The 21,740-nt window shown below is 45.2% G+C and overlaps 1 protein-coding gene across 1 annotated transcript in view; it reads right to left on the reverse strand.

Moving 5' to 3' along the window:
* Positions 1 to 1,939: 1,939 nt before the first annotated feature.
* Positions 1,940 to 21,740, reverse strand: part of Dhx8 (DEAH-box helicase 8) — a 33,304-nt gene continuing 13,503 nt past the window's right edge. The window contains exons 11-23 of the mRNA XM_090350177.1: positions 20,774 to 20,921; positions 18,262 to 18,443; positions 16,902 to 17,096; positions 16,120 to 16,305; positions 15,439 to 15,649; positions 14,577 to 14,758; positions 13,477 to 13,617; positions 11,801 to 11,956; positions 9,516 to 9,653; positions 6,243 to 6,371; positions 5,874 to 6,070; positions 5,051 to 5,230; positions 1,940 to 3,360 (exon numbers count right to left, since the gene is read on the reverse strand). Of these exons, the coding sequence (XP_090206303.1) occupies positions 3,141 to 3,360; positions 5,051 to 5,230; positions 5,874 to 6,070; positions 6,243 to 6,371; positions 9,516 to 9,653; positions 11,801 to 11,956; positions 13,477 to 13,617; positions 14,577 to 14,758; positions 15,439 to 15,649; positions 16,120 to 16,305; positions 16,902 to 17,096; positions 18,262 to 18,443; positions 20,774 to 20,921 (2,265 nt within the window). The 3' untranslated portion in view covers positions 1,940 to 3,140. The remainder of the gene's footprint in view (positions 3,361 to 5,050; positions 5,231 to 5,873; positions 6,071 to 6,242; positions 6,372 to 9,515; positions 9,654 to 11,800; positions 11,957 to 13,476; positions 13,618 to 14,576; positions 14,759 to 15,438; positions 15,650 to 16,119; positions 16,306 to 16,901; positions 17,097 to 18,261; positions 18,444 to 20,773; positions 20,922 to 21,740) is intronic.

Here is a 21,740-nt window from a genome sequence, read left to right on the forward strand (position 1 = left end):
TTCACCCCTGACTTTGGTTTTACTCCAAAAAATGGGTTTCATGATACTTGCTCCTCAAGGTGCCACGATGCCTAGTAGACAAAAGGTGTTTTGTAACATGGTAGGGGCTCCCGGGTCACTCTTAGCACAGTCCTCACAGCAGGCTGTCTCTCTCTGGAGCTTATTCCATGACCACACTTGCTCCTATGACTACTCTGCCTCATGTGTACCCCATCTGTTTACCCTTCATCCTGCCTCAGGTCTCAGAGACAAGGCTGTGGAGACAGGCATCAGGCATGGGTGTACAGATAGGATAGGCTATGCTAGGCCCGTGAGGGAGACTCAGGACAAGAGGCAGTGTGGATGGGTAAAAAAATTAACAGTGGGGCTGGAAGTTTGGCCTAGTGGTTGAGTGCTTGCCTAGCATGCACGAAGACTCAGGTTCGATTCCTTAGTACCACATACATAGAAAAAAGCCGAAAGTAGTGCTGAGGCTCAAGTGGTAGAGCTCTAGCCTTGAGAAAATCCAAGGACAGGGCTCAGGCCCTGAGCTCAAGCCCAGGACTGGCAAAAAAAAGAAAAAAAATTGACAGCGAGACAGTGTGGAAAGGAGCAAGCAGTGGGGTAACATGTTATGAGGGGCAGAATGGGTGTGGCTACAGAGAGCCCCAGTTTAAACCAAGAGAGCTCAGAGATTAAAAACTGAAGCCTCCTATTCAATAGAACCCAGTGCGGCAAAGACCGTGTTGGTCCAGTTCTGTTAAAGCCTGGACACCTCTGAGAGCAACCTCAGGTTAGCACCAATCCAGGACCTGGAAGACACATCTCTTTAACTCTACTACAAATAAAAAGCAACATTTTCTTTCCCTAGGAACATAAAGTGTCAATGAATTCAAAATTTAGAGCAAAAGACAATTTTAAATGTCATAAAAATATATAATTTAATTTTGTGATAAAGCCAGGCTATCATGGTGGGAAGAAGATACAAAATGTGTGAAAATCCAAGATATGGTGCACTTGATAAGCAAGAGTCAGCTGGGTGCAATGGTGGCTCACACCTATAATCCTAGCTACAAAGGAAGCTGGGATACGAGGATCGTGGTTCAAAGCCAGCCGGAGCATGAAAGTCCATGAGACTCTTATCTCCAATTAACCATCAGAAAACCTGAAGTGGCACTGTAGCTCAAGTGGTAGAGTTCTAGCCTTGAGCTGAAGAGCTCAGGGACAACACCCAGGACCAGAGTTCAAGCCCTCCAACTGACCAAAAAATAAAAGAGTCCATCAACAAGGCTCCCTGGGCTTAACTGGTCCTTAACAAGTTACAACTCAAAGCTCTATTCAAATCCTCAAGCATGGAGGGACACTGCTCTGATGAGAAAGCAACAACCACCAGCCAAAGGAAAGGGGCTGAAGGAGGTGGGCGTAGAGTGGCAGAGCTTGCTGTGTCCCATGGGGGTGGCACACAGGCACAGAGACCCTGCACATGTTCAGGGCAGGAAACTGCATCCTGAGCTAGGATCCTGCTTAATTAGAGAGCTCGATATACTGTAATGGCTATTCAGCTGTTGGGTGCACAGGCACCTCCCGTCTTCCTGGGCTGTCAGTCTAGAACTGGTCCCATGATGTGAGAGCAGCCTCTACTTTGCTGCCAACATGGCTATTGAGGACAAAAGCACATTGTGATAGCAGAGAAGGAGCCCTAATCCCTATGGTAAATATGTCAAGAACAGCCCACACAGTGGGGATCTCACCCATCTAGAGCTGGATAAGCTGCTCTGCTGTCCCTCCCTTTGGCCTACTAAACAGTTCTTTTCAAGCTCAGCCTAAAACCCCAACTTATCTTCGCAGGGACCAAGAGTGTCAATGCTGGGCTGGGCTGGGCCAGGTCTAGCGGCCACAGCCAGGGGCCGCTCCAGATTAGGGAGATCCAGGCTGGAATAGAGATGGTGCACGGGCTCCATCCAACAGAATGGACAGGTGCTCACTCAGCTTAATGAAGGGCCAGGGATCTGCAGTCAGCATGCTCCCTGGCCCACATTCTCTCCCTTGGAGTCTCTGAACTGTCTTTAGGGTGATGTCTCTGCTGCTAGGGAAGACATATATTTTTTTATACCCTGGAAAGTCATGCAGTCTCTGGCATATAAGTCTAGTATTTATGTAGTTTCAGACTTTACTAATGTACAGGGGTGTGCAGCAGGAGCCCAAACTCTCAGTCTTACAGCCTGGCCCAGCGGAACCTGCCGAGCCTCATGTGCTTTGCAGGGGAACAGTAGAAGGTGGCCATTTCCCAACTAAATGCTAGGGGAAAAAAAACCAACTAAAACCTACTAAGAACAGCCCCAGAGCACAAACTGTCTGTTTTTCTCTTGGGTAGGAGAGGGGAGGCTTTGACTCTAAAACCCCTTAATTCAAGTCCACTGAAGATTCAAGTCAAGAGAAATGGAGACCACGTTAACTGTATGTTTCAAAAAGAAATGAGGCACAATTCCCATGGTGAGTAGGGAGGGGAGAGTCCCCGTGTCCACACAGGTGCCAGACTAAAGCACTCTGTGGCACAGATGAGGAGCCCTCCATGGCAGGGTGGCGCTTGCTCTTCCAGGGCTGAAAGGTCTAGGCTGGGCACCATGTCAAACTCCAGGGGCTAGACTCTGGTTTGTCCTCACCCTGATTCCAAGCCAAGGTGTTAATCATTCAACAAAAAGAAACAGAATCATTCTTGTTTCCTTGAAAAATAAATAAATAATTCTAGGAGGTGAAGCTGAAGGATAGGCAGGGGAGGGGCAGGAAGTGAGCCCCCATCAGAACAAGGACTGAGGTTCCCTCCTCCGGGGAGCTCCAACTGGGGGCACGAGGGTCCTCACTGTGACATGTCACTCACTTGCTTACTCCCCTACTCCATCCCAGCAATGCGCAGGCTGCCCCTGTCTTGAGGATGATGTAATGTGTCCCATGCTGACTGTGAAACCCAAGTAGCCCCAAGACTTGTATAGGTCGGAGGCTCTGGTCAAAGCCAGGCTTACACCAGGGAAGAAGAGTAAGAAAATGCCATTAAGACATGCAGTCATAGGCCAGCTGTATGTTCCACACCAGCTTCTCGTCAGCAAGAGGAAGGCTAAGCCCCGGCCACTGCTGCAGAATGGGCAAGTGGACAAGCTTGCTTCTCAGCGCCGCCTGAAGGCCCGGGATATTCTCCAGGCATTTGGCTCCTCATAACGGTTGTACAGGGGCTCGAGTCTCTGCTGCTTCTTCTGCTTGCTTAGCTTGGTTGGATCCGAGACCTTGAAGAAGGCTGGGGCAAACTCCACGAGCCACCGAGGGTCAATGGTGGTGACTTCACGCATGTACTCCTTTGTGGTCAGCACCAGTTCGTGATACACCACCCTGAGGATGACAGATACAGGATTCAAAGCTTGGATCGCGGGCCCATTCCAACCAACCCGATCCCTGGTGGGCCACAGCTAGCCAGGCAATTGCCCTCTCTTCCACTTGGCTCAAGAGATGGGTCTGTCTGTGACAACCAAACCCCCAAGTTAGGTGCATATACCCCCCCAAACACAAAATTCACAGGAGAATGTGTTCTAGTCTTAGCTCTGGCTTGAAGTATTGAAGGGATACGGATTCAGTACTACCTTTTTTTTTTTTTTTTTTGCCGGTCCTGTGCTTGAGCTCAAGGCCTGAGCACTGTCCTTGGGCTTTCTCAAGGCTAGAGCTCTTCCACTTGAGCCTCAGCACCACTCTGGCCTTTTTGTATGTATGTGGTACCGAGGAATCGAACCCGGGCCTTTGTGCATGCTAGGCAAGCAATCTACCACTAGGCCAAACTCCTGGCCCAGTGCTACTCTTTTCTCTGAATCTGTTTCTTGCTCTATATAGAAGAGGGTGGTTTTTTCAGAATCCCTGGTTTCTGTGGAGGGACTTGTAAAGTGCCATAAGACATGGGGCAGGGCACAAGGCTCCACCCCTTCTTCTGCTGAGGAAGCAGGATGGTTTTGTTTTTAGTATTTATTTTTATCAAGTAGTTAGACAAATGTGTTTCAATTCCAGAAGTCAGGTGACGAATACAACGTCATCCCTTATCAATGTTACCCTTTCATTTGAAACAAGCAGGGTGCTTTTAGGTACAAGTTTTCCATAACAGTCCAAGATTTTTATACATGCTACTTAAAACCTTTTTTTGTGCCAGTCCTGAGGCTTGAACTCAGGCACTGTCCCTGAGTGTCTGCTCAAGGTCAAGGCTCCACCACTTGAGTCACAACTTCTAGTTTTCTAGTAATTAACTGGTGATAAAAGTCTCAGTTTTTCCTGCCCAGACTAGCTTTGAACAGTGAACCTCAAATCTCAGCCTCATGAGTATTCAGGATTATATGCATGAGCCACCAATACACAAACACTTAAGCTTTTTTAAAAAAGCATCTCACTAGACATTTTCTAAGATCTCTTACCCCTATGCATGTGCTCATGCACGCACATGTATGTGCCACTAGTGGAGCTTGAACTCAGGGCCCCACACCCTTGCTTGTCCTTTTCACTCAAGGGTGGTGATCTATCACTTGAGCCACACCTTCACTTCCAGCTTTTTGCTGACTGACTAGTGATAAGTCTCAGTTTATCTGCCTTCAAACCCTGATTCTTAGACCTCAGCCTCCTGAGAAGCTGAGATTACAGACATGAGCGATTGATGCCCAGCTGATGCTTTCTCAAAAGATCTTAGTGCTGTGCCTACTCAGACCAGTGCTGCTCTAGAAATATAAGCAATGTTAGAGGAAGTACTGAGGGTAGTGGAGACACAAGGACAGCAGCTGGAGATGTATATGTTCTCTCTGCTCAAAAGAACCCTTAGGCCAGGCACTTATGGCTCACGCCTGTAATCCTAGCTACTCGGGAGGCTGAGATCTGAGGATCATGGTTCAAAGCGTGCCCAGGCATGAAAGTCCATGAGATTCTTATCTCCAAATAACCAGAGAGAGAGAAAGCAAGCAAGGAAGGAGGGAGGGAGGGAGGGAAGGAGGGAGGGAGGGAGGGAGGGAGGAAGGACGGACGGACCCCTAGAACCCAGGAGCGATGTACCTACCATTCTGGCTGTCTATTGAAGAGCGCACTAGAAGGGTGGATGTAGACCACCTGCTGGTCGATCAGGGTCCGGTAGCCCTCCTGTGGGTCTTTCTTGGCAGCATTACGGAAGAAACCACTGCAGATGGCCTTCTGTACTCGGACGGTGGACTTACCACAAGACACCACATCCAGCTTGTGTCTATCAGGATAATAAGAGCAAGAGCATGAAGTGACTTTTTCAAGTGCACTATCTTTCAGAATGACAGTGTCAATGCTTGCAACATGGAGCCCTCAGAGTTGTTACCAAGATCTTCCTTTCCCAGTCCCAAGTGTACCAGAGGCATTCTACAGCAGCTAAAATGGAAGCACTATAAGCCAGACGCTTCCTTTAAGCAAGGATTCCACTCCAGATGAATAATATTCCAGTGCCTTGTAAACAAAGCATGTTTCAACTAATAAACTTCTTTCATCCTAGGAACTTTTTGAGCTGATTCTTAGCCACATGCTTGTTTGAGAAGAAGGAATATAACATGGACAAAAAGGCTGGGAGAGGGCCAGGAGTGTGGCCTAGTGGTAGTGTGTTTGCCTAGTAGGCATGAAGTCCTGAGTTCAATTCTCCAGAACCACATACACAGAAAAAGCCAGAAGTGGTGCTGTGGCTCAAGTGGCAGAGCTCTAGTCTTGAATAAAAAGTGTTCAAGGACAGTGCCCAGGTGCCAAGTTCAGCCCCCCCAGGACTGGCCAAAAAAAAAAAAAGGCTGGGAGAGGCAAGAGGACAGGAGACTATGGCTTTCCAGGTCCATTTAGAGACATGTGACACTCTGCCCACATTCCTCACTTACCTGTCCATTATGCCTAACATCTGCTTACGGATGTCCTGGGCCCGGCGCAGGGAACGGGCCTGGATAAAGTTCTCGTAGCACCATGGGTTGGAGAACTTGTTGTTTTTCCAGGAGTTGTACACAGCCAGCAGGGTGAGATGGTCCCCTTCAGTCTGGTGGAATTTGGCCTTCTTCTGATCTGCCAGGGCTTGCTTATCCTGTCAGGTGGTAGGACAACAGTCATTTCTCACCTAACAGTTTCTAACTGAATATCCAGCATTGCAGGGAGCCCTACCCAGCCAGCCATGTCAGCAGCGCCCCCATCAAGCATCACAGTGACAATATACTAAGTCCACCCACCCGATCTGAACTGGGAGCTGAACAACCTACCTTGGGCCTATAGAAGACATTCTGCACTGACAGCATGGACACGATGGTCAGCATTTCCTCACTGCAGCCCAGATGCACGGACATGATGAGCATTTTGCACAGCATTGGTTCCAGAGGGAACTCTGCCATCTAGAGGGAGAAGAAGAAACTGCACAAGTAAGACATGACAGACAGGGCCAGGAGTTTGGCCTAGTGGTTAAAGTGTTTGCCTAGCATGCATGAAGACCCAGGTTCGATTCCTCGGTACCACATACATAGAAAAAAGCCGGAAGTGGTGCTGAGGCTCAAGTGGTAGAACTCTAGCCTTGAGAAAGTCCAAGGACAGTGCTCAGGCCCTGAGCTCAAGCCCAGGACTGGCAAAAAAAAAAAAAAAGACACAACAGACAGACTGTAGAAGATATTCCCAAAGTGTGATGATGAGTGGTGCCTATCTCCATCCAAAGGACAAAATTGCTTTCTTTCCCAAGTAAACCCCAGGAACATAACTGCTAGCCAGGCATGGTGGCTCACACTTATAATACAAGCTACTCAAGATCAAGAGGACTGAGATTCAAGTCTAAGCTGGAACAAAAAAGCTCATAAGACATCCAACTCAATCATGAAAAGGCTTGGTGCTAGCTGGGTACTGGTGGCTCATGCCAATAATCCTAGCTACTCAGGAGCTAAGATTTGAGGATCAAGGTTCAAAGCTAGCCGAGGCAGGAAAGTACATGAGACTCTGGAAATGCGCTGAAAATAGTACGGTGGCTCAAAGTAGTACAACACTAGCCTTGAGCACAAAAACCTCAAGGACAGAGTCCAGGCCCTGAGCTTAAAGATCTAAGATGAGAAGAAAAAAAAACACATGGGAAGTGTAAATTGGAGAATTTTGGTTGAAGCTGACTTGGCCATAAAAGCAAAACCCCCTTTGAAAAGTAACTGAAGCAAAATGGGCTGAATACATGGCCAAGGTGGTAGAGCACTGGTCTAACAAACTTAAGGACCTAGTTAAACCCCAGTACAACCAAGAAGAAGAAAAAAGAAAAAGAATATAAGTAACTGCCAGACATAATAGCACCTGTAATCTGAGATCTGAGGATCACAATTTGAAACCAACCTAGGCAGGAGAAAGTCTGTGAGCCTCTTATTAAACTGCCAAAAAAAAAAAAAAAAAGAGCTGGAAATGGAGCTGTGACTCTGGTAGAACACTAGCCTAAGCAAAAGAAGTTCAGGGACAGCACTAACGCCAGAGTTCAAACTCCAGGATTGGCATGTGCCCATACAAAGAAGAAGAAGCTGTAACAGAATCCTGTTTGAGGCTCTTTAGGGCTACATAGCAAATTCTAGGTCTAACCAAGCTACATAGCAAGATCCTGTCTCAAATGTGATGATGCACACACGTAATCCCGGTTACTTAGGAGGAGAGACTGGAGAATATCAATTTGGGGCCAGCCCAGGAAAAGTTAGCACTGGACCCTATCTAGACCCTACTGAAAGCCAATTAAAAGCAAAAAGGGTCTGGGGCATGGTTCAAGTGGTAGAGCTATTTGCTAGTTCAATCCACAAAAACAAAACAGGTATAACTATTGGAATACAGAGGGATTTTAAAGAGATGTTTTATTATTATTATTATTATTATTATTATTATTTGCCAGTCCTAGCTTGAACTCCGGGCCTGGAGCACCTTGGGCTTTCTAAAGGCTAGAGCTCTACCCCTTTAGCCACAGCACCACTTCCAGCTTTTTCTCTGTATGTGGTACTGAGGAATCAAACCTGGGTCTTCCTGCATGCTAGGCAAGCACTCTGCCACTAGGACACACTCCCGGCCCAAGATGCTTTGTTTCTGAGTCAGGGCCTTGCGGTATAGCCCAGGCTGATCTTGACTGTTGAGGCCCCTGGGTTGGAGACACTTCTGGGTGTGGTAGTGCAACAACTATAATCCCAGCATTCAGGAAGTTGAGGCAGGAGGATGAAGAGTTTAAGTGCAGCCTAGACTATATGGCAAAACCATGTCTCAAAAAAATAAGAATTACTTTAGTAAAAACAAAGACTAAGCTGGGCACAGTGCCTATAATCCTAGCTATTCAGGAGGCTGAGATCTAAGGATCAAGGTTCAAAAACCAGCCTGAGCACTAAAGACTGTGGGATTCTTATCTCTAATTAACCAGTAGAAAACCAGAAGTGGTGCTGTGGCTCAAGGGGTAGGGTGGTAGCCCAGAGCTGAAGAACTCAGGGACATTGCCCAGGCCCAGAGTTCAAGGCCCATGAAAGACCAACAAGTAAAAAACATCAACAAAGACTGGATTAATATATCCTGAAGTAGAATTATGCACAAGATACTTTTCAATAAAGAAGAATCATTTAAAAGTGACTGTAGAAAATTTCACTTAAAAAAAAAAAAAGTAGCTGGGCACCGTGGCTCACCTCTATAATCCTAGCTACTCTGGAGGCTGAGATCTGAGGATCGTGGTTCAAAGCAAGCCCAGGCACTAAAGAATGTCAGACTCTTATCCCCAATAAATCACTAGAAAATTGGAAGGGGGGCCGTGGCTCAAGGGGTAGGGTGATAATCTTGAGCTGAAGAGCTCAGGGACAGCACCCAGGCCCAGAGGTCAAGTCCCATGACCCACACACAAAAAAAAGTATCTAGGGGGCCAGGAGTTTGGCCTAGTGGTAGGGTGCTCACCTAGCATGCATAAAAGCCAGGATACAATTTCTCAATACCACATACATAGAAAAAGCTGGAAGTGGTGCTATGGCTGAAGTGGTAGAGCTCTAACTTTGAGAAAGTTCAAGGACAGTGCTCAGGCTCTGAGTTCCAGCCCCAGGACTGGCAAAAAAAAAAAGAAAAGAAAAAGAAAAAGGTATCTAGGTTGGAGATTTAGCTCGGTGGAAAAGCACTTGTCTGGCAAATTTGGTCCCAGCTCTGGGCAGGGTGGGGGGGAAGGAATAATACACACACACACACACACACACACACACACACACGTAGGTAGGTATATATATATATATATATATATATATATATATATATATATATATATATGTGTGTGTATATATATATATATATATGTACACACACACGTGTATATATATATACACACACCTGGGCATGATGGTATACACCTGTATTCCTAGCAATTAGGAGACAAAAATCAAAGAGTTCTAGGTCAATCTGGGATAGGTATCAAAGCTTCTCCAAGACCTCAGAGCTTATTTTGCAAAACAAAGAAAATGGTAGAGGCTGGCTTGGGAGTCTTTGTGAAAACACCAGAAATCACATCTGTCACTTACCCTGCGGCCCAGGCGAGTGAGCAGGCCCTCATCATCCAGGGCCCCCAGTGTGTAGAGCTGCTCCATGGCTGTGATCAGGGTTTCCATGGGTGGGGCATCCATGAAGTCAAAGGATAGCAGGTCATTGATGCCCATGGCCTAGGACAGAGAAAAGGAAGCAGAGATGGGAATGGGAGTGGGAGTCGGCCTCACAATGTTAGTGGCGTGGATGGAGCTCCATGTTAATGTTCTTCACTTTGTTTCAATTGCCATTACGAAGTCACCAGTAACTTCCAGGCCAACCACACAGAAAACTACTAGAAAGTACGTTCTTTCTCAAGAAACTCTGAAAACACTCCCTCAAAATAACAACACGGAAAACACTCAAAGACATATAATACAACTAAAAATGGGCTAAGGACTTCAGGAGATATCTCCAAAGAAGAAACACAAAGTCCAAAAAGTCCTAATAACTAGAGAAATTGCAAAGAAGAAGCACAGAAGGTGCTGAGGATGCAGGATAGTACTTGCCTAGCATGAATGAGTGTCTGGGCTCAATCCCCAGCACTGCAAGAAGCAACCAAAAACCATGGTAGTATAAGAAACTGCTTTATACTTACCAGTAGTAGTAACATTTTTTTTTTTTTTAAAAAAAAAGGGTCCCAGTAATCCTAGCCTGTAATCCTAGTGTCCCAGGAGGCTGAGATCTGAGGATCTAATCCAGGCAGGAAAGTCTGAGACTCTTATCTTCAATTAAATAGCAAAAAGCCTAGAGTGGAACTTTGTCTCAAGTAGTAAAGTGCCAACTTTGAATGAAAAAACTGAGGGAAAGTTCTCCACACACACACACGAAGAAAAGGTGATGATGGCGGCATGTGGTACAAACCTGCAATCCAAAGCAGGATGAGTGAGTCTGAAGCCAGCATGGGTTACACAGCAAGACTTGTCTCAGGTGGGGAAAAAAGCTTACAATAGCTGGCAATATCACTCAGTGATGGAGCAAGTGCTTAGCATGAATGAGACCCTCCATTCAATAATACATGCAATAAGGCTTGGTGACAATAGCACATTTTGTTTTATATACATTTGATAATAACAATCAAAGATTACAGTATAGCCATTTGTCCTTCTCTTACATGCATCATCTTTACCGTACATTTATGAGGCACAGTAGGTGGCAGGCATGTAAATATGACTGGCATACACATGACCCCTGCTCTCAAGAATTCATAGTGGTTGAGGACTGTGCTCACGAAACTCAACACAGCATGGTCTATCTGCCTTAATTGTGTCTGGAACATTTGTTAGCTAACAGTGGATAAAAGAAATAAGAGTGATACATTCAAGTGTGTGTAAAAAGTGATGAGGTAGGACCTGAGATTTTCATTTCTTTCTCATCGTGATCGCGATCATAAACACAGCAGGTGTCCAATAAATGCTTATTGTGTGAATACTAACTATAAGAAACCATATTAGCAATCATTAAACATTGTGCCAGATGCCTTTCACCTGCATTGCTCCAGTAACCTATCTAACTTCTCTCTGTCTGAGACAGGATCACAAACCAAATAAACTTGCCCAAGGTCACACAGACCAGAGGAGAAGCCTTAGTCACAGATGCCACTCTGCTGGCACTAGCAAGACAGAAGCAGTTTTAGTCTCTTTTACGGGGGATGAATAATAAATGGCAAGAGAGCACTGTGCACCAGTAAAGTGCCAGGGCTTCAGAGCAGCACTGGCACCAGGAGACATGCCATCAGCTGGGAAATTATTTGTTCAGCTGCTCCTGCCAGAGAAGAATGAAGGACCTCACTGGGGACCTGGAAAGGAAGCAATGATTCTAAGCCCCAAGAGACCAGCCTGAAACCTACACTGATAGATAGTCCCAGCCCCTTGCAAAGGTTTTAGACAGGAAAAATTTCCCCTTCTGGGGAAAACACACACACAGAAAACTGGATCTGCAAGCTAAAGTGATTGTGGTTATGTATATTTGTCTACAGCTTGGCAAGATTTTATTTATTTATTTATTTTGGAGAAAGTGCTAATTTCTTTGTAGAAAACGTTCCTGGCTAAAACTAATTACAACTAAACACCCTGCTGATGATTATGGGAAGAAACAAATGTGTGTTCATAGCAGACATGCCAGCCTCACCCCAGATCTGCCATGGGGAGGCCATTAGCACAGCACTGCATATCACTCAAAGGGACTGGTTCCATGAGGTTACTCAAGTATTTAACAACGTTCATAAAATGGAGAGTCATTTAAAACGAAAGACCAACCATTCTAACAAGACAGTGATTTCTACCTTGAGGGACAGTACTGTGCTCGCCAAGTTGGTTCTCTGGATTTCCGGCACGTTGGTGGTCAGCATTTCATCTCGGTAAGCACGTTCTGTGTATAGCCTGTAACACTTCCCTGGGCCAGTTCTCCCAGCTCTGCCAGCTCTTTGCTTAGCCTGAGCCTAGGGGTAAACACAGAAATGCAACATTACTATTACATATTGCTTAACAGCTTTGCCCAGGAAGTCTGTGGAGGGAAATGGGCATGTAGTAACTAGCAAAATACAAGACAGGGTTGCTTAACTACCTCTAGGGCCTCTTTTTTTTTTTTTGGTCTGTCATCAGGTTTGTACTCAGGACCTGGGAGTTGCTGTTCCTGAGCTTTTCTGCTCAAGGTTAGTACTCTATCACTTTGAGTCATAGCGCCACTTCTGGTTTTCTGGTAGTTGAATGAAGATAAGAGTTTCACAGACTCTCCTGCCTGGGCTGGCTTCAAACTGTGATCCTCAGATCTCATCCTCCTGAGTAGCTAGGATTACATGTGTGAGACACTGGTACCTACCTGCCACCATTTAAAAAAATCAGGTTTGGGGGCCGGGAGTTTGGCCTAGTGGTTAAAGTGATTGCCTAGCATGCATGAAGACCCGGGTTCGATTCCTCGGTACCACATATAGAAAAAAGCCGGAAGTGGTGCTGAGGCTCAAGTGGTAGAGCTCTAGCCTTGAGAAAGTCCAAGGACAGGGCTCAGGCCCTGAGCTCAAGCCCAGGACTGGCAAAAAAAAAAAATCAGGTTTGCACTAAGCACTGGCATATCACACCAGCTTGATTTCAACCAGTAGCTGAAATCAAGGATTGTGTGTGGTTTGAAGCCAACTCAGGCGGAAAAGTCTGTGAGACTTACGCCAGGTGCTAGTATGGCACATGCCTGTTATCCTAGCAATTCAAGAGGCTGAGGATTGAGGATTGAGATCTGAAGCCAGCAGAGGCAGAAAAATTTCTGTGAGATTCCTATCTCCAATAAACCACTCAAAAACTGGAAGTGGTGCTATAGCTCAAGTGGTAGAGCACTACCCTTGGTCATAAAGAAGCTCAAAAACAGGGCCAGAGTTTGGCCTAGTAGTACAGTGCTTGCCTAGCATGCACGAACACCTGGGTTCAATTCCTCAGTACCACATACATAGAAAAAGCCAGAAATGGTACTGTGGCTCAAGTGGCAGAGTGCTAGTCTTAGGAAAGAGCCCAAGGACAGTGCTCAGGCCCTGAGTTCAAACCCCAGGACTGGCTAAAAAAAAAAAGAAGCTCAAAAACAGCACCCAGAATCAGAAGCATGGAGTAGTAGTAGCATGCTTGCCTAGCATGCATGAAGCCCTGGGTTCGAAACCCTGGAACCATACACACAGAAAAAGCTGGAAGTAGCTCGTGGCTCAAGTAGCAGAGTACTAGCCTACATTGAGTAATCTATGTGCTACAATCCACAGGGTTGTTGTTGTTGTTGTTGTTGTTGTTGTTTTTCTTTCTTCTTGTGGTGCTAGGGATGAAAGCCAGGATCTCACATATACTAGACAAATCTTTTAAAATATTATTCCACATACCAGAAATATACAACATGAAACCTTTCCTTCACATACTACAGATTTTAGTTCAAAGTACAGAGGGGCCCTCATCTGAATTTTCAGAAAGAAACTGGTAGAAGCCATCATACCTGAGAAATAGGTGTCACCACTAGCTGGTCAATCCCTGTCTTCGAATTGTAAACTTTCTGCTTCACAAACCCAGGGTCCACCACATAGTAGATGCCATCAATAGTCAGTGATGTCTCCGCGATGTTGGTAGCGATCACGACCTAAGAGGAGAGAGAAAGGTACAGCTGGAGTGAGCTGAGTATGCAACAGAACATATGAACTCACACATTTCCTGAGCAAGTATGCTCCCTTTCTAGAAGGTTCAGATGACCTTTAATTCAGCTCAGCTTCCAATGCAGAAAGTGAGGCACTTTCATCCACAGAGTTAGGTTGGAGAGGGGCTGTGACCCCAGAGAAGCAGAGCAGGAAGTGCTAAGGCTGATCACAGCCAATTTCATTAGGTGTAAATGACTACGTATCTCGTCTAGATCCAATGTTGATTACTACAATTTTAATTTTCTAACTCCCTGGGAAAGCAGAGATTTCCTGGCATCACATGTGCCAGCACAAAATGAGATTTTCTTTTTCCCACCGAGACATGTAGACTTCAAAATGAGCTATTTATATATATGAAACAAGAGGGAGACTGAGTGTTTTTCCTGATCATAAACGAAGCATGAGGGTTTGTGTGTGTGTAGCAGTCCATGGGATCTAAGAGATTAGACTCTCAGCTTGGCTCTGCCACTGTTCTTCCACCCAGAGGTTCAGCTCATAAAACACAACTGCTTGGAAAAATCATTGCTAAAAAGTACCACAGTATCTCACTTCACACCAACACCTTCCTGGCTCTGAAAGGCTTCTACCTGCCACAGAGTTATAGATGTCCTGCTTAGAAAGTGTAACCACCAGGGCTGGGAAAGAGGAAGAACTCACCAACTGACCCCAAAGCCTGCTAAGCCTGCTTCTCCTCCTACATACCACCTAACTGCCCTGATTAAGCATTACACATGCATCACAATGTACCCCTAAAATTTAAAAAAATTCTCTGTTAACCAAAAATAACAGATTAAATGGAGGAAAAGAGGAAGAAAAGCACAAATCACCCAGCAGACAAGGTAGAACAGGTTGGACAGGCAACCTGGAAGCACCTGGAAGCAGCTTCATTTTAGCCTACTATTACCTTTCTGCTGCCAGGAGGAGCTGGGTCAAAGATCCGGGTCTGCATCTCACTGGGAAGAGCAGAATACACTGGGAGGATAATTAACTCTGGAACATCAGGTCCCAAGGATTTCATTCTTTCATACAGGATCTCACAAGCAGTATCAATCTCTTCCTGACCAGTTAGAAAAACCAAGATATCACCTACGAAAAGAATGAAAAATTTACTCTCTGTATGTGAACATGTATGTTTAAGTGATGGTCTGGCTATGCTGCCTGGGCTGGCCCCAAACTGAACTCAAGTGATCTTCCTGCTTCATTCTCTTGACTAGCTAGGCCTCCATGTACGCACCATCAGATCTAGTGTATGTATTTTATACATACATACATAGAACATTAACAGATCTCTAAGTAACCAAAAACAGACACTCAGATTGGAGCCTCTAAATAAACCAGGAATTTATCATTTGTTCATGCTTAAAAAGGTGCACTTACACAGATTTTTTTTTTTTGGGGGGGAGGGTGGGTCATGTGGCTTGAACTTGGCCTGGGTGCTGTCCTTGAGCTCTTCATCTCAAGGCTACCGCCCTATCCTTGAGCCAAGCCCCACTTCCCATTTTCTAGAGATTAACTGGAGAGAAAAGTCTCAGGTCCTTTGGCTTTGAACCCTGATCCTCAGATCTCAGCCTCCTGAGTAGCCAGGATTACAGGTGTGAGCCACTGTACCCAGCCTACGCATTATTTTTTGTATTTTCATACCCACCATCATTTCAAACACACAATAAAGAAAGACCAGGCATTTCTGAAAAGATTAATAAAACACAACATCCCTACAACTAGGAGTTTTGGCCTAAGAGAAAAAGAAAACCAGGTCTCTCCCTCACCTGGTGGCTCGGTTAGGTGAATCTGCATGACAGTGATGAGGCTGGCATCCAGGTAATCTGTCTCAGGTTCCTTTGTGTACAGTATTTCCACTGGGTAAGTACGACCTGGGATGGTAAAGATGGGTGCTTCATAGAAGTACTGAGAAAACTTCACTGCATCCAAGGTAGCTGAAGTGACAATGAGCTTCATGTCTTGCCGTTTCTGAACGGTCTAAAGGGAAATAAAACGTGTTTATTTGCCGGGCACAGTGGCTCAAGCCTATAATCCTAGCTACTCAGGAGGCTGAGACCTGAGGATCACGGTTCAAAGCCAGCCCAGGCACTAAAGAACGTGAGACTCTTATTTCCAGTTAATGGCTAGAAAATGGGAAATGGGTCTGTGGCTCAAGGGGTAGGTCCGTAGCCTTGAGCTAAAGAGCCCAAAGTTCAAGCCCCATGCCCGACCAAAAAAAAAACAAAACAAAACAAAAAACAAAAAAACATGAGAAAGGGTAGCAATGTTTGTGAAGCAATGCGCCTTCTATCTAGCAAATATAATGTAACACTTCTATTAATTACAATAAAAATGTATTTTAAAAAATGCTTACTAAAAAGGACTCCTCAAAAGGGCACAGGAACTCTAATTGTACTTCCAGAAACCAACTCTAATAACGAAAAGGGTCTCTGAGACCACCTAGTTACCTTTTTCAGCAACCCAAAAAGCACATCTGTGTGAATTGTTCTTTCATGGGCCTCATCCAACATGATGATGGCATACTGAGTTAGGTCAGGGTCAATCAGGCATTCCCTGAGCAACATGCCATCCGTCATGTACTTGATGACTGTCTCAGGGCTGGTGCAATCCTCAAACCGAATGGTGTAGCCCACCTAAAGTAAAACAGAAGTAGAAAATCTAAGACACAAAGCTCTTCTTATTTATTTTATTTATTTATTTATTTATTTGCCAGTCCTGGACTTGGGCTCAGGGCCTGAGCACTGTCCTTGGACTTTCTCAAGGCTAGCACTCTACCACTTGAGCCTCAGCATCACTTCCAGTTTTTTTCTATGTATGTGGTACCGAGGAATTGAACCCGGGTCTTCGTGCATGCTAGGCAAGCACTCTACCACTAGGCCAAACTCTCGGCCCCACAAAGCTCTTCTTCAAGCAATAATCTGGTAAAATTTTAACTTAGTCGAACTGGTACTCATATTTTTAATATAGAAATTTGACTAAGATTACAGACATTTCATTTAGGAAAGTTTGCTTTGGACTTGACCCTGCATATGTCAATGACAGCAATGAGAAGCTCTCATTTTTTTCTGATTTCTTACTGCACCCAAGATGGCAGTAATAAAAATCAGCTTTTGGTTTTGTCGCTGAGAAATCAAGGCAAAAAACAACTATCATATTTTACAGATGAGGGATCTGTGCCTTCAAATTTTTTTCCCCTGGCATTTCTATAGCAGCTTTAGTAACCACTTACCTCTTGACCTAAACAACAACCAAATTCCTCTGATACTCTTTTGGCCACAGACATGGCTGCCACTCTTCTTGGCTGAGTACATCCAATCTTGCCCCTGGAAGTGTAGCCTGCCTCTGCCAGGTACTGAGTGATCTGAGTTGTCTTCCCAGATCCTGTCTCTCCAATAACAATTAGGATCTGATTGTCATGCACAGCCTGAAAGCAACAAAATGCAAATAAAGCCATTTAAATGTCACACATTACTCTAGAGTAAAATAACTAATGATTCTGTTCAACACTAAATTAGAAATTGCAACACAGCCATGTAGTGAACCCTACTGAAGTGTGTCTACCCACTGTCACTACCAATCTCTCACATCTCTCCCCACAAAGTTATCTATTTCTTATTTCTCTACTATTTGTAACAACAAAAGATTGTAATCAGCCTACAGGTCTTTTAACATAGGACTAGCTACATAAGCAAATCTAAATAGAAGCACTGAAAAAGCATTTTAAAAAGGGGCTGGGACTGGGTACCGGTGGCTCATGCCTGTAATCCTAGCTACTCAGGAGACTGAGATCTAAGGATCAGGGTGAGACTCTTATCCCCAATTAACCGTGACTCTAGGGATAGAGTGGTAGCCTTGAGCTGAAGAGCTCAGGGACAATGCCCAGGACCAGAGGTAGCCTTGAGTTGAAGAGCTCAGACAGCGACCAGAGTCCCACAAGACCAACAGGCAAAAAAAAAAAAAAAAGCAAGGTCCATGTTTATATTGGTTCATCTCAGAATCTATTCTCCACTCATCCCTTTTGTGGTACTGGGATTTGAACTCAGGCCTTTAGGTTTCCTAGGCAAGTTTTCTACCACTTCAGCCACACCTTCAGCCCTTTTTTGTATGTTACTTTCAAAGTGGGGTTTTGCTTTATGCCAGTACAAGCCTGGGCTCTAATCTTCCTATCTGTGGTTCCCCGTGGTGCTTCCCTTGTGAGGTAACAGGTGCATGATGCCACAGTGCCCAGTCACTGCTTAAGATGGAGTCTCTTCAACCTCTTTTTGTCCCATTCTATCCTGGAATTATGATTTCCCAATCTGTGCCTCCCAAGTAGCTGAGATTAACAGGCATGAGCCTCCTTACTGGAGCCACTCTATTTTTCAGCATTGACCAGATCTGCCGCTTCATGTGATATGGGTCATGTGACATACTGGCAAGGATATATTGGTTCAAGTCTATCGGTTGTTTCTTTAATCCTTTGTTGGAAGAGCCACTTCAAAGGTGAACATATCTACCTAGCTACTTTCTCTTCTAAAACATCATTCCTCTTAGCACCCTCACCCGCCACCATCAGCAACACTTCAATTCATCATAGAAAGGCTTCCCACCTGGACCAGCTGCTCCTTCAGTTTATAGATAGGTAGGCTCTCCCTCTGCTCAAGGATCGACATCTGGGTCTTTTTCCCATAAGAAGCTTTATTGCCCCCAAAGGCATGCTTCTTCCACTCGGGAATATCATTGGGCATCATCCCAATGCCCCTCATGTTGGCAGCAATCTGCCTGCCTTCCGCTGGAAGGGAAAAGAGACAACTTAGTATTATCCTCAACATGCCACGACATACCAGGGTAAACAAAGAAGCAGCAGGTAGGCACATGTGTGGTATTTCATTCAGCTTGATCCTTGAACAGTAAGTATTGAGATAATAATATGAAAAAAAAAGAATGTAGGGGCCAGAAGTGTGTGCCACGCATGCACAAAGCCCTGGGTTCAATTCCTCCATACCAAATACACAGAAAAGGCTGGAAGTGCCAGGCGTGGTAGCTCATGCCTGTAATCCTAGCTACTCAGGAGGCTGTTCTCAGGATCAAGGTTCAAAGCCAGCCCAGGCACAAAAGGACCTGAGACTTTTTCCCCCCAGTCCTAGGCTTAAGCTCTAGGCCTGAGCACTAGGACCTGAGACTTTTCTCCAATTAACCTTTAGAATATGGGAAATGGGGCTTGGCTCAGGGTAGGGCAATAGCCTTGAGCTGAAGAGCTCAGGGGCAGCACCTAGGCCCACAGCCCCATGACCCACAGGAAAAAAAAAAGCTGGAGGTGGTGCTGGGGCTCAAGGGTATCAAGGGTACAGCACTAGCCTTAAGAAAAGCCCAAGAACAGTGCCTAGGCCTGAGTTCAATCACCAGGACTGGGAGGAAAAAAAAGAAGAAGAATGTGGGAGAGTGGGAGGGAGAGAGACAGGGCAGGGGAGGGAAAGAGCCTAATAAATGGTGTCATGTACTTGTAATGGCGCCTGCCCCCCCCCCCCAGCAAAAAAGATTTAGTACAGAGAAGTGAAGACCCAATCACTTGACCCTGGGCACGTTTTGCTCAAGGCTATCGCTTGAGCCACAGCAACACTTCCGGCTTTTTCTGTGTATGTGATACCGAGGAATCAAACCCAGAGCTTCATGCATGCTAACGGAGCACTCAACCAATAGGCTATGCTCCTAGTCCCTAGATTCCTTTTTTTTTTTTTTTTTGCCAGTCCTGGGCTTGAGCTCAGGGCCCGAGCACTATCCTTGGACTTTCTCAAGGCTAGAACTCTACCACTTGAGCCACAGCACTACTAGCTTTTTTTCTATGTATGTGACACTACACTAAGGAATTGAACCCAGGTCTTCATACATGCCAGGCAAGCACTCTACCACTAGGCTAAACTCCCACTCCCCTAGCCCCTAGATTCTTAAAAACAAATAAAACCCGCCTGCTATACTGTGGTTTCTCTTCAGATCATATAAATCTTTTTTCCTTTTAAAAAATAATTGCTCAGGGACCAGGCGTTTGGCCTAGTGGTAAGGGTGCTTGCCCAGCATGCATGAAGACCTGGGTTTGATTCCTTGGTACCACATACATAGAAAAAGCCGGAAGTGGTGCTGTAGCTCAAGTGGTAGAGCACTAGGCCTTGAGAAAGCCCAAGGACAGTGCTAAGGCCCTGAGTTCAAGCCCCATGACTGGATTGGAAAAAAAAAATGCTCAGGCTGGGAATGTGGCTTAGTGGTAGAGTATTTCCCTAGCATGAAGTCCTGGGTTCAATTCCTCAGTACCACATACACAGAAAAAGCCAGACGTAGCACTGTGGCTCAAGTGGTAGAGTGTTAGGCCTTGAGCAAAAAGAAGCTCAGGGATAGTGCTTGGTCCCTGAGTCAAGCCCCATGACTGGCAAAAAAAAAGAAATTGCTCGGGCTGGGACTGTGGCTTAATGGTAGAGTGTTTATCTATCATGCATGAAGCCCTGCTTATAAAATATAGTAAAATCAAGGTGCTGGTAGCTCATGCCTGGTAGTTACCCAGGAGTCTGAGACCCAACAATTGCAGTTTAAAACCAGCCCAGGTAGGAAAGTGAATGAGACTCTGATCTCCAATTAACAAAATATGAGAAGTGGTAAGGCACCAGTCTTGAGCAAAAAAGCTAAGGGAAAGCACCCAGACCCCTAAGTTTAATCCCTAATATTAATGTGCACGCACATATGTGTACACATGCACACAATAATAGTAATAACAATAATAGTAATAGTAATAATAATAATAGCAGGCAGGGGATATGGCTCTGTCATAGAGCACCTACTTGCTCAGCTAACCAAGACCTGATGTCAATCCCCATCCAAGAATAATACAGCAAACCAACATGCTCTAAGAGAAAGGAAAAACTGGGGCTACATTTTCAGTATGTATCGGCACTGTCATGTCTACTATACATAAAGGCTCAGTTTGGGGTTTTTTTTTGGTCAGTTATGGGATTTGAACTCTGGGCCTGGGTGCTGTCCTCTTCAGCTCAAGGCTATCACCCTACCTCTTAAGCCACAGTGCCACTTCCAGACTCAGAGTTTTGAAAAAGAGCCACACACCCCCAATGGTCTTACCATCAGGCAAAGGATCAACCCAGTGTTTGTTGAGTCCCATGGGAATAGAATCCATCTCTGCTTCCCGCTGGGCCTGCTTGAGTTCCCGCCTTTCCTTGGCCAAAGCACTCTGCATCATGGCAGCCTGGGAGAGGGAACCATCAGGGTTCTGTAACAGCAGAGAGAAAGGCAATATGCATTAAATGCCCAGGAAATAATAAAGGCAGGTGGTTACGCCATTGTGATCTAATGAAACTACAGATGAAAGAAAATTATTACTTGATCAGACCATGTGAAAGCAACAGACAAACCATAGCACATACAAATAACATGAAAAACTATTGAAGGAACTGAGTTTTTTTGTTTATTTGGGTTTTTTTTTGTCATGTGGCTTGACCTCTGGGCCTGGGTGTTGTCCCTGAGCTCTTTAGCTCAAGGCTACTGCCATATCCCTTGAGCCACAGCACCACTTACAGTTTTCTAGCAGTTAATTGGAGATTAGAGTCTCACAGACTTTAGTATCCAGGATGGCTTTGAACTGCCATCCTCAAATCTCAGCCTCCTAAGTAGCTAGGATTACAGGCATGAGCCACCATGCCCAGTTTGGAACTGAGATTTTTAACTTGAAAATAAAGCCCATGAGAGTTAGGAACATTGCTACTTTTATCTGTCTTTTTATTTATTTTATTTTGTGTTAGTTGTGGAGTTTGAACTCAGGGCCTGGAACCCAGGGCCGACATACACAAATGTAACCCCTCTGTACATCACCCTGACAATAAAATTAAACTAAAGGGCTGGGAGCGTGGCTGTGGTAGAAAGCTTACCTAGGTAAGCACAAAGCCCTGAGTTCAATTCCTCAGTATCACAAACAAAGCCGAAACAAACAGCCGAAAGTGATGTTGTAGAGCTCTAGCCTTGAGAAAATCCAAGGACAGTGCCCAGGCCCTGAGCTCAAAAGCCCCAGAACTGGCTAAATAAATAATACGTT

The sequence above is a fragment of the Megascapheus bottae genome, chromosome 17, assembly GCF_031878675.1.
Source record: "Megascapheus bottae isolate mThoBot1 chromosome 17, mThoBot2.hap1, whole genome shotgun sequence".
Lineage (NCBI taxonomy): Eukaryota > Metazoa > Chordata > Mammalia > Rodentia > Geomyidae > Megascapheus > Megascapheus bottae.